At 37.5% G+C, this 12,963-nt stretch overlaps 1 protein-coding gene across 5 annotated transcripts in view; it reads left to right on the top strand.

The window, feature by feature from the left end:
• NEK4 (NIMA related kinase 4) overlaps positions 1–11,138 on the top strand; it is a 32,819-nt gene extending 21,681 nt beyond the window's left edge. For 3 of the 5 annotated variants that reach the window (XM_048226597.2, XM_048226598.2, XM_057311784.1), the window contains exon 15: positions 7,938–8,115. In XM_048226597.2, coding sequence (XP_048082554.1) covers positions 7,938–8,078 — 141 coding nt within the window. In that variant the 3' untranslated portion in view covers positions 8,079–8,115. Of the gene's footprint in view, positions 1–7,937; positions 8,116–10,179 lie in introns of those variants that run through there. The other 2 variants (XM_026501007.4, XM_048226599.2) reach the window with 1 other exon arrangement.
• The last annotated feature ends 1,825 nt before the right edge of the window (positions 11,139–12,963 follow it).

The following is a 12,963-nucleotide window of genomic DNA, read 5'->3' as shown; positions in this document are numbered from 1 at the left end:
TCACATACCATGCAGTTCACTCAAAGTGTACAGTTCAGTGGTTTTTTAATATATTCACAAATATGTATTTGCTGTCACCACAGTCAATTTTAAATATTTTTGTCTCCTTAAAAAGAAACCTTATACTTTTAGCTCCTGGCCCTCTATCTTCTTTCAGTTCTCAGGAACCAGTAATCTGCCATCTCTCTATATAGATTTACCTATTCTGGACATTTCATTTAATAGAATCATATAAAATATGTGGTCTTCTGTGATGGCTTCTTTCACTTAGCATGATGTCCTCAGGGTTCATCTGTATAGGAGCACGTATCAGTACTTCATTCCTTTTTATGGCCAAACAGTATTCTATTGTATGGATATGCCACACAATATTTTGTTTAATCTTTTCATCAGTTGATGGACATTTGAGTTGTTTCCACCTTTTGCCTGTCGTGACTAAGTTTAGTATAAACATTGGTGTGCAAGCTCTTGTGTGGATTCAGTTCCCTTGGGTATATAACTAGGAGTGGAATTGTTGGGTCGTATGGGAATTCTGCATTTAAATGTTTGAGGAACTTCCAGACAGCTTTCCAAAGCAGCATAAGAGGGTTCCAGTTTCTCCACATCCTAGTCAACACTTGCTATTATCTGACTTTTTGTTTAGCCATCCTAGCAGGTGTGAAGGGGTATTCATTGTGATTTTTTTTTTTTTAAGATTTTTATTTATTTATTTATTTGACAGAAATAGAGACAGCCAGCAAGAGAGGGAACACAAGCAGGGGGAGTGGGAGAGGAAGAAGCAGGCTCCCAGTGGACGAGCCTGATGTGGGGCTCGATCCCAGAACGATGGGATCATGCCCTGAGCCAAAGGCAGACGCTTAACGACTGAGCCACCCAGGCGCCCCTCATTGTGGTTTTGATTTGCATTTCCCAGATGAATAATGATGTTGAGCATCTTTTCATGTACTACTTTCCATTTGTGTATTTTCTTTGGAGATATGTCTACTCAAGTTCTTTGCCGATTTTTAAATTGAGCTATTTATATTTTAATTAATGAGTTTTGAAAATCTCTATTCTAGATAGAAGTCTTATCAAATATCTGATTTGTAAATATTTTTCCCATTCTGTGGGAATGGTAGAATGTCTTTTTACTCTCCCCCCCTTTTTTTTACAGTCTGAAATCCTCGCCTTTATTTCTTGGCCAGCCTCAATGGGCGGGTTGGTCAGGGTGAATCCTATTGGTCTGGGGGCAGCTCCAGGTCCTCCCTGTGGACGCTGGGGTGCTCGGGGCCAGCCTCTCCTTTGTAGGCCCCCACCTTTGGGGTGCAGTGGGTTTGGGCAGGGCCCTGCCCCCTGAATTTCTCCAGCTCCACCTTCAGCCCATCCTTCACCTCAGGTGGCAAGTGCAGCCACTGCTCCACCTCCTCTTCTTTTTACTTCCTTGATAGTGTTCTTTGAAGCACAAAAATTGTCAGTTTTGATGAGGTCCCAATTTATTTTTGTTACTTGTGTTTTTGGTGTCATCAAAGAATCCATTGCCAGATCCAAGATCATATAGGTTTACCTTTAGGTTTTTCTCTAAAAGGTTTATAGCTTTAGTTTGTACATTTAGGTCTTTGATGTATTTTGAGTTAATTTTTGTATATGGTTTGGAGTAAAGGTCCATCTTCATTCTTATGTATGTGGTTATCCTGTTGTCTATCATTTGTTGGAAAGACTATTCTGTCACCTTGTCGAAAAAAAAGACGACATACACATGGGTTTATTTTTAGACTCTCAGTGCTGTTTCTTTAATCTGTGACCTTATGCCAGCACTATACTGTCTTGTTAACTGTTCTTTGTAGTAAGTTTTGAAGTCAAGATAGATGAGTCCTCCAACTTGGCTATTTTTCAAAATTGCTTTGGCTATTCTGGGTCCCTTACAATTCTTTGAATTTTAGAATTTGCTTATCAATTTCTTCAAAGAAGCCAGCTGGGATTCTTATATGGACTGCATTGAATCAGCAGATTCATTTGTGGAGTATTACCCTCTTAGTAAAATTAAGACTTTGATTCATGAACATGAGGTGATTTTCCATTTATTTGGATCTTAGGTTTCTTTAAATAATGTTTTACAGTTTTCAGAGTGTAAGTTTCATACCTCTCTTGTCAAATTTATTCTTGAGTATTTTTTTATTTTGGATGCTATTGGAATTTTATATGTTCATTTGGGATTGTTTACTGCAAATGCATAGAAATAAATTTGATTTTGAAAATCTTGACCTTGGGTCCTACAACCTTGCTGAGCTTGTTTATGTGTTTAATATCTTTTTTTTTTTTGGAGGTGGTGGTGGACTCCTTGGAATTTTCTTTATATAATATCATGTCATCTTTGAATAGAGTTAGTTTTACTTTCTGGTCTTCTTTTCTTGCCTATTGCCCTGGCCGGAACCTCCAGTACAGTGTTGAGTGGAAGTGGTGCAAGTGGACATCCTTGATTTGTTTCTGATCTAAGGGGGAAAGCATCCAGTCTTTCACTATTAGTTGACTGGATTTTTATAGATACCCTTTATTAGGTTGAAGAAGGTTCCTTTTTTTCCTAGTTTGTTGAGTGTTTTTTTATCATAAAAGACTGGGTTTGTCAGATGCTTTCTATTTTGATGACTATATGGCTTTTGTATTTAATCCTGTTGACAGGGTGTGTTACATTAATTGATTTTGGGATGTTAAACCATCCTTGCACTCCTGTGATAAACCTCACTTGGTCATGTTACATACTACTACTTATATGATTGGAGTCATGTTTCTTGTATTTTGTTGAAGATTCTTTTGTCCATATTCTTACAAGATATTGGTCTTTAGTTTTCTGTGATGTCTTTGGTTGTGTTATCAGGGTAATAATGGCTTCATAGAATGAGTTGGGGAGTGTTCCCTAATCTTCTATTTTTTTTGCAAGAGTTAGTGAATAATTGGTATTAACTCTTTAAATGTTTGATAGAATTCACCAATGAAGGCCTCTGGCCTTAGACTTCTCTTTGTGGGTAGTTTCTTGATAATGAATTTAGTGTCTTGTTATACTGAGATTGTCTATTCTTACGTTTCTAATTTTGTGTCTTAGTAGGAATTTGTCCATTTCATCCAAGTTAACTAATTAGCATGTAATTATTAATAGCAGTTCTTTTAAATATTTTTTATTTCTGTAAAGTTGGTTATTTAGGAGTGTGTTGTTTAATTTCCATATATTTTTAAGTTTCCCCAATTTCTTTCTGCTATTTATTTCTAATTGCATTATATTGTGGCTGGAGAACATACTTATTATTTTTATCCTTTAGAATTTATGGAGCTTTGCTTTATGGTCTAGCATATGGCCTAACCTGAAAATTTTCCGTGTGTGCTTGAGAAGAATATTTATATTCAGCTCTCGTTGTGGGGAGTATTTTTTAGATGTCTGTTAGTTCTAGTTTGTTTATGGTGTTGACCAAATAGCTTATTTCCTTGTTGATCTTCTGCCTGGTCGTTTTACCCATTACTGAAAGTGGAGTGTTATGTCTCCATCGATGTCATTGATGTCTCCAACTATTGTTGAGTTTCTTCCTCCACTTCTATCAATTTTTGCTTCATGTATTTTGATGCTTTGATTAGGTGCATATATGTGTATAATTTTTATATCTCTCTGATGGATTGACTCTTTTATCATAAAATGTTCCTCTTTATCTCTAGTAACATGTTTTTGTTTGAAAATCTATTTTAGCTGATACTAGTATAGCCACCTCAGCTTTCTTATGGTTGTTGTTTGCATGGTGTATCTTTTTCTCTCCTTTTATGTTCAGTCTGTTGGTACCTTTGATCTATTATGTATTTCCTGTAGATACTGTATGTGGCTGGGTCTTGCTTTCTTACTCATCCTAACATTCTGCCTTTTGATTGGATTGTTTAATCCATTTACATTTAATGTTAGTACTGAAACAGTTGGATTCATGTCTGCATTTTACTTTTTGTTTTGTGTATGGCTCATGTTTTTCTGTTCCTGTATTTCTCCTTTACTGCTTTCTTTTGCATTAGGTGAATATTTTCTAATGTAGCATTTTAATTTCCTTAATAATTTTTTCCTATATATTTTCCATTTCTTTCCTTAGTGGTTGCTCTAAGGCTTATCATATACATCTTAAATTATCGGAATCAACTTCAGTTTTATAGTCACTTAATTCCAGTGACATGTAGAAATCTTATTCCTATTCCTTTTTTCCCTTTATTGTGACATCATTTTACATATCATACATGTCATATAAATGTTACAAAACCAACATTATCTTGTTATAATTATTTCTTTTTATGACTATGTCTCTTGAAGTTGAAAGAGAGGAGAGAAAGTATATGTTTGTACCTTTTTCTATAGTAACCTTGTTATTTATTCATTTCTGGGTTTCTTCATTTATTCCTGTGGATTCAAGTTACCATTTGGAGTCATTTCCTTAGCCTAATACAGCTTTGCTTCTACCCACCTCCTTTGTGGTATTATTGGCAAATACATTACATTTCTATGTGTTAAAGGCTCAACATTATGATACACTGTTTTTAAAAATTGTTTTTAAAAATTATTAATTTTAAAACTTTAAGTTGTTTAATTTTTGTTGTACACGTTGCTTATTTAATTGTAGTAAAATATGCATAATTTCAAATTTAACATTTTAACCATTTTTACGTGTTTGGTTTAATGGCATTAAGTATTAAGTATGTTCCCGTTGTTGTACCAACATCACCACCATCTATCTCTAATCTGAATTTATACCAGCTTACATTGAATAACATAAAAAACTCTGCTGCTTTAAAGCTCTGTATCCACCCTTTTCAGTTGCTGATGTCAGAAAATTACATCTTTATATGTTGTGAATCCAAAAACATAAACTAGTAATTGGCCTTTTTAATACATTAGTCTCTTAAATTTTGTAGAAAACAAAACAAAGGTACAATAGTACTAACTTTGAGACTAATAATTTTTTTTAATGTATCTCTTAATTCATGTAGAAAACAAAGAGTGGAATTACAGACTGTTGTTACATAATACTAGCTTTGATAATTGCCCATGTATCACCTATACTGAGATCTTTGTTTCTTCATACAGCTTTGAGTTACTGTCTGGTATCCTTTCATTTCAACTTAACAGGACTCCCTGTAGTATTTTTGCAGGCTGGGCCTGGTGGTAACAATTTTTTCATCTTTCGTTTATCTGGTAATATCTTAAGTTCTCTCTTACTTTTCCCCCTCAGTTTTATTGAGATATAATTGATATGTAACATTGTGTTTAAGGTATACAACATAATGATTTTTGTATATATTGCAAAATGATTACCACAATAAGTTTGGTTAACATCATCACCTCTCATAGTTATAACAATTTTTTTCTTGTGATGAGAACTTTAAAGATCTACCCTTAGCAACTTTCCAATGTATAATATCGTTATATATAAAATATATCGTTAACTGTAGTCACCGTGCTGTACACTTACATCCCCAGAATTTATTTACCTCATAACTAAAGTTTGTACCTTTTGACTACCTTCACCCATTTCCCTCACCACCACCCCCACCTCTGGCAACCACGAATCTGTTTTCTATTCCGTTTTTAAGATTCTGCATAAGTGAGATCATGCAGTATTTGTCTTTCTCTGTTTGACTTATTTCACTTAGAATAATGCCTTCAAGATCCATCGATGTTGTTGCAAATGTTATTTCTTTTTCTTCCTCACTTTTGTAGGACATTTTTGCCAAATAAAGGATTCTTGGTTGACAGGGTTTTTTTTTTTTTTTTTTTTCTTTCTTTCACTTTGAAAATACTGCCCAATTGCTTTCTGGTCTCCAAAATTTCTGATGAGAAATCTGCTAATAATCATGTTGGAGATCCCTTGTATGTGAGGAGTTGCCCCTTTCTTGGTGCTTTCAAGATTCTCCTTTCTCTTCAGCTTTCAAGTTTGATTATAATGTGTCTGGGTAGGAACTGTTTGTTTCAGCCTACTTAAGAGTTCATTGAGCTTCTTGGATGTTTATATTCATTTCTTTCTTCAAACTTGGTACATTTTGGCCATTTCCTCAAATAATCTCTCTTCCTCTTTCTTCTCTTTTGGTACTCCCACTATTCATATATATATTGGTCTCTTTAAATCCCCTGTGAATTGCTTCATCTGGAGGGGGAGGGGTTTGTAGCAGTTTCGCGAGGACTGCAACAGTGGTCGCCTGCTTCTTTGTGTACACCTCTGTCAGTACACACGTCCCCAGTATTTGGAGGACAAGGTTCTTATTGCCTTCCTTGGTTCCACAAGCTGTGTGCAGGCTGCTCCAGGAACATCTGCACAGCCGCCTGCCACCAGGCTGGGGGTGCTAGGAACTGAAATTGACTGAAATTAACCACAGTTTACCCTCCAAGCCTTGCCCTGGAAGTTGCAAGCCTTTAATAGACTGCAGAGTTCCAAAATAGTTACATCAGGCATTCTGCCAGCACAGTTTTTGTCCCTGTGAGGAGATGTAGTCCTGGTCCTTCGTCCTCTGTCATCTTTCATACATACTGTGTTGTGTATTTACTTTTAAAATCAGTTCAGAGGAGCACCTGTCTGGCTCAGTCAGAAGAGTGTGTGACTCTTGATCTCAGGGTCATGAGTTCAAGTCCCCCGTTGTAGAGATTACTTAAATATTTTTTTAAAAATCAGTTCAGAGAAGAAAGGAGAAACAATATGCATTTATATTAGGTTTTATTTGCATAATTACTCTTAGGTGTAATCTGAAACTGGCCCCTAAGGAGGAGGGCAAGGAAGAGGCAAACACTCCAGATTGGTAGGTAGTAGTTTTAATAAGCAAGGAAACATACATATGAGGTTTGTCATAGGCAGCCACAAGATGAGAAGATCTCTACACCCACCTGCCAAATCTCAGAAGTTCACATATTATATATATAGTATATATTATATTAACCGGGTTCAATCACATACACTGTCCAGATGGTCTCCACACCACATCACAGTTTGAAGGCTTTGTCCTTGGGGCATCCTTTGGGAGTGGGGAAGCCAAATGGAATGCACATTCGAAGGATAGGAGGGGATAGGGAACCTCCAATTGCCAGGGTCAGACTCACAGGTGAACCAGAGGTAACATCCTCTCTGTAACCTCCCCAAAAAGCAGTGTTTTTTGTGTTTCCATGTAAATTGTAATTGTTGCCAGGGGTCTCTTACTTTAGCTTGATGAACTTCCTTTAGTGGTTCTTATAAAGTGGTCTGCTAGCCAAGAATTCTGTTTTTGTTTATCTGGGAATGTCTTTACTTCACCTTTATTTTTGAAAGGTAATTTTACTTGCAAAGCGATTCTTGTTTGACAGTTTTTTTCAAGTACTCTGAATATGTTATCCCACTGGCCCTTGGCCTCCTTTAAGGTTTATGTTAGCTGTTAATGTTATTACTGTTCCCTTGTAAGTGGTGTCATTTTTCTTTTGCTGCTTTCATGATTGTCTCTTTGGCTTTGGCTTTCAGCACTTTTACTTTCATGTGTCTGTGTGTGGATCTCTTTGAGTTGATCTTGCTTGGAGTTCATTGAGATTCCTGGATGTGTAGATTAATGTTTTTCTTTCTTTCTTTTTTTCTTTTTCTTTTTTTTAAGATTTTATTTATTTATTTGACAGAGAGAGCACAAGCAGGCAGAGTGGCAGGCAGAGGGAGAGGGAGAAGCAGGCTCTCTGCTGAACAGGGAGCCTGATGTGGGGCTCAATCCCAGGACCCTGAGATCATGACCTGAGCCAAAGGCAGACGCTTAACTGACTGAGCCACCAGGCACCTCTAGATTAATGTTTTTCAGTGCATTCAGAAGTTGTCAGCTATTATTTCCTTAAATAATTTTTCTGCTTCTTTCTTTCTTCTCCTTCTGATGGTCCCTTTACATTTGTAGTTGGTGTGTTTAATGATGTCCCACATTTTTTTTAAAGATTTTATTTATTTTAGAGAGAGCATGAGCTGGGTAGGAGCAGAGGGAGAGAGAAGCAGACTCCCCACTGTGCATGCATCCCAACATGGGGCTCGATTTCACAACCCAGAGATAACGGACCTGAGCCGAAATCAAGAGCCGGATGCCTAACCAACTGAGCCGCCCAGGTGCCCCAATGATGACCCACATTTCTGAGGCAATGTTCACTTTCTTTTCTCTCTGTTCCTTGGATTATATAATCTTTATTGATCTATTCCCAGCCCACTTACTTTTCTTTCTGCCAGTTCAAATATACTGCTGAGCCCCTCTGGTGAATTTTTCATTTATTATTGTACTTTTCCACTCCACAGAATTTCCATTTAGTTCTTCTTATAATTTCTCTATATCAGTATTCTCAGTTTGATGTGATGTTGCCATCATACCTTTCTTTACTTCTTTAATTATGGCTTTCTTTAGTTCTGTGAATGGGTTTATAATGATGTCTTTGCCTGTTAAATTCCAGATCTTGTTACTCTCACAGGTAGTGAGTGCCTCTCTTGCCTGCTTTTTTTCCCCAGTGTATGTGTTGTACTGCCCTGTTTCTTTGTGTATCTCATAGCTGTTGATTGAAAAGTGGACATTTCAGAAAGTATATTGTTACAAGTCTGGGTACTGGCCTTCCCAGGGAGGGGGGTTGCTATTGTTATTTGCTTCTTTCGTGATTGGCTGGATTTTTTAGTGAAGTTAGTTGGCGAGGCCTTGCTCGTGTCCATAGCCACCTTGGAATGAAGTGGGTTTGGCAGAGCTCTTTTGATTCTCCCCTACCCTTACTTCACTCAGCTGTTAAGGTGTTTAGTTGTCAGTTGATGGCTCTCTTGTTTCCAACAATGTCCTGGGACATACATTGCTCCGCAGACTGAGCCAATAAAATCTGGGCTCCTTTGAAGGAATGGTTCTCAGGGTCAGTGTTTGAAGTCTGTTTTGACCCGGGGGACTCCTTCCAGCTCCTTAGTTGTCTCCATCAAAGGAGGCGCCCACAGTTTAGCCTGTATATCCAGTGACTCTATCAGGCTCGTCGTTGCCATGTACCACTACTTCCAGTTTGGTTTTGTTTTTTAAGATTTTATTTATTTATTTGACAGAGATAGAGACAGCCAGCGAGAGAGGGAACACAAGCAGGGGGAGTGGGAGAGGAAGAAGCAGGCTCTCAGCAGAGGAGCCTGATGTGGGGCTCGATCCCAGAACGCCGGGATCACGCCCAGAGCCGAAGGCAGACGCTTAACGACTGAGCTACCCAGGCGCCCCATTACTTCCAGTTTTTGACAGCACTTGTAGGCTTGAATTTCTCCACTCTGTTCTGAACGAGGTCAGTTCATTAAGGAAAAGATCTGGTGCTGCTTTAGGTCTTGCTTCTCACCCCAGGTAAAATCTCTGAGCACAGCTGGGAGTGAAGACAATAGCATACTTGTCTGAATGATACTCCTACTTGAGAAGCTCAGTGTGGGTGAGGGGCCTCTCATCTTCTTGGCATGCTTCACAAATCTTCACCTTACGGTCTGGGGCAAAGGTGACCAAGGCCCCAGTGTTTTTATTGGCACAGCTACCAAGGTACAGCCTCCATCTTACAAGTACAGCCTGGTGTAAAAAGGAAGTTCCCACCTCTTGGCCACTTGGCTGTACTCTCTCAAAACTTATCCTTAACAACAGATACTGGGGGCAGGATGAGAAATGCTGATGTTCGGCCCTTCCAGGAGTATTGCCTTTGGACTAGGAGCTGGTGGAAAGGGAGCCCTGTGTTGATGGCTTCAGTCTGGTGTAGAGTTTTTGTCTCACTGAGCTGGGACTGGGGAGGGAGGCAGTTGGTCTTAGGTCAAATACCACCTACTCTCACTGGTCTTAGTAGGTTTTAGCAGATTTTCTTGGGGGAAAAAAAGTGTCTTTATTTGCTGTTGTATGCTCTCAGGACCACTTCCAGAGACTTTAAATAGTAAGTTTTAAAATCGGGCGCCTGGGTGGCTCAGTCGGTTAATCGGCTGCCCTCAGCTCAGGTCATGATCCCAGGGTCCCAGGATCAAGTCCCACATCAGTCTCCCTGTTCAGCGGGGAGTCTGCTTCTCCCTCTGCCCCTTACCCCACTTGTGCTTGCTCTCTCTCTCTCTCTAATAAATAAAATCTTTTAAAAAAATTATTTTCACCTGGGGCACCTGGGAAGCTCTTCTAAGATTGCAAAAATGTTTTTTTCTACTATATACTGATTTTCTTTTTATGTTCCCCAAATAGGTACGTTTGCAGGAGCACATGGGTGAAAAATATATGGCTTACAGTGTGAAAGCTCGCCAACTGAAATTTTTTGAAGAAAATGTGAATTTTTGAGAATTTAATCTGCCAGAACTAAAGACCTATTTTTAAAGGTTTTTGGCTTAAATAGGAACAAACCCATAATAACGGCTGGAGGCCATTCACCGTCCTTCTTTTTTTTTTTAACTGAGAGAAAAGTGGGATGGAACAGAGTAATATGAAGCAATGTCACAAAAGAAAGAAAAAACCTTTGGCTGTCTTACTCTCTTAATGACGAAAATCTTTTAGACGATATCTGTTTGGTTGCTGTTTACTGAGCCTTAAACCACCAACTTTATATTTAGAACTTTATTTTTTTAAGGTACTAATTAGTTTGATTACAGGGCCATAAAATTAGATTGGACGTTTCATATTATACTGTAGTGATAATGCAATAGGAGAAGTAAATAATATGTCATAGTGATACTAGTTGTCATTGTTAATAACTTTAGGTAGAATTTGATAAATTATTTTTTTAAAAAGTCAATTCATGATTCTGGGAGTAGATTTGAAGATGAAGTTGTATCTACTATTTGAATTCCTTTTTTATATATTGGTGGATGTTTAGCCTTTTATTTTCATTTAACATGAACCTCCTTTATGGTATATAAGAATTGAAACTAAGAAATATTTTGGCTTTGTCAATCAATGTTTTTGTATACTGGTCTTTTTTTAAGAGTAATATTGGCGAAAACATTTCCTAAAACACTAATTCCCTTCCCAATTAAGCAATTTGTAAGTGAAGTCCAGCTTCTTTTAGTTACATTGGATGTATTTATCTTAAGTTTTGTTGTCTTGTACATCAAATTATTGGTTGTCTTTAAATGTATGACTATCACATATTTTATTAGTTGTTTAATAAGGGGTAATTCCCATGTGGGAAATAAATTGTTTTTATGAAAGTCTTGATTAGTAAATTTTCACTTCTATATTCGAGGGACTTTAAAAATGAATACTGCTCCAGAAATGTTTTCACTTTTTACAATTAAAAATGTTACCTTACCTTCTTTGAAAATTACACATGAAATACTCTAATGAATGTTCCCTTTCCAGTCACTTGACAGACTTTTAGTTTTTACTGTGTGCCAGGTGCTACGTCAGGAGCTGGGGATATAGCGGTAAGACAATACTCCCTGCTCTTACAGTGCTCATAGTCTGGTTTCTGAGACCTCTTAGTTTTACTTTGAAGGGTTTCTTAGAACTCAACAGTAAAACCACCTGGTCCCAGTCCCATTTGGGGACAGATCTTTGGCAACCTGGGTCTTCCTAAACTATTCACCATTTCTTGCATGTTTTATGAATCTGCATGTTTCTGGAGAGACATAGTTTTACTTAAGTTTTCTCAGTTACTGCTCTAATGTACATATTATTTTCTTAGACTTTAAAAATTCTCCCCCATATGTTGTTATTCTCATTCTCATTCTGTGTATTTTTATTTTGCTTAAACATTCATTTGGTTTTCATTCCAATATCTTTGGGTTATTCTGTGGTTTTTCTTTCTTGAGTGCTTAATCATTTTTAATCTTTTTTATATAATTATAGAACACCTTTAACAGCATGAATTTTCTTCTCATTATACCTTTGGCCACATTTCAGACTTTTGATATTATTTGACATTAATTTTTAAATAATAATTCTAGTTTTGATTCTCTAAGAAGTGTTCCTTAGGGATGCCTGGGTGTCTCAGTTGGTTAAACGTCTGCCTTTGGCTCAGGTCATGATCCCAGGGTTCTGGGATCGAGTTCCACATCCTGCTCCTTGCTCCAGTGGGTGCCTGCTTCTCCCTCTGCCTGCCGCTCCTCTTGCTTGTGATTGCTCTCTAATAAATAAATAAATCTTTAAAAAAAAAAAAAAAAGGTGTTCCTTAATTTCCACATACAAGGTTTCCTGGCTGTCCAAAAGTAGAGCATTCCTATGAAACCTTTGGTAAGCTGAAATGGTGAAAGCGAAGAGTATCCCCGATTTTCTGAAAGCTTAAGACACACCACTTTGCTTTTACAAAACACCTACAGTAGTACCTGTTTTTGCTAACTGAAAAAAATCTGAAGAGGATTTTTGCTTTTATGAAAAAAGCCATTACTGTAGAAATGTAAGCCTTTTGTAAAAGGAAAGTGGCATGAAATGAGCTTTTGGAAAGCAGGGGGTACCTGTATTTCAAAAGCCAAGAAAATTTTTACCTCCTTGCTCCAGCTACATCGCCATGTTGTTACTGAATACGACCTGCCCAACTTTTATTTCTTGAAATTGTTTTCCCTGTGGCTCAGATGACCTAACATTGGAATGGCCCTATGGGCATTTAAAAAGGTGAATTGGTTATGCATAGACAGAATCACTTGCCTTTCTATATTATTCAAACCTATGTAGATAAGACCTGATCAACAGAGTTATTGTGATGATGGAAATGTTCTGTATCTGCATTGTGATAAGGGAGCCACTGGTCATATATGGCTTTTGAGCTCTCAAAATGTGGCTAGTTTGAGGAACTCAGTCTTTAATTTTCATTTAAATAGACACATGTGACTAATGGCACCATATTGGATGGTGCAGCTCTGAATCATTCACTCAGTGAATATTTACTGAGCACCTACAAAGTGTCACAAACTCTTATAGGTACTATGCAAACAGCAAAGAGCACAACAAGATCGCTGTTCCCATGAAGCTTACATTCTGGGGGGGGCCAAGGGAAAAATATAATGTGGGATGTATCAGTGCACATAGAATAATGAG

This window comes from Ursus arctos, unplaced genomic scaffold, assembly GCF_023065955.2.
Source record: "Ursus arctos isolate Adak ecotype North America unplaced genomic scaffold, UrsArc2.0 scaffold_14, whole genome shotgun sequence".
NCBI lineage: Eukaryota > Metazoa > Chordata > Mammalia > Carnivora > Ursidae > Ursus > Ursus arctos.
The sequence above is the reverse complement of the archived record's forward strand: the minus strand, read 5'-3'. Positions and strand labels throughout refer to the sequence as shown.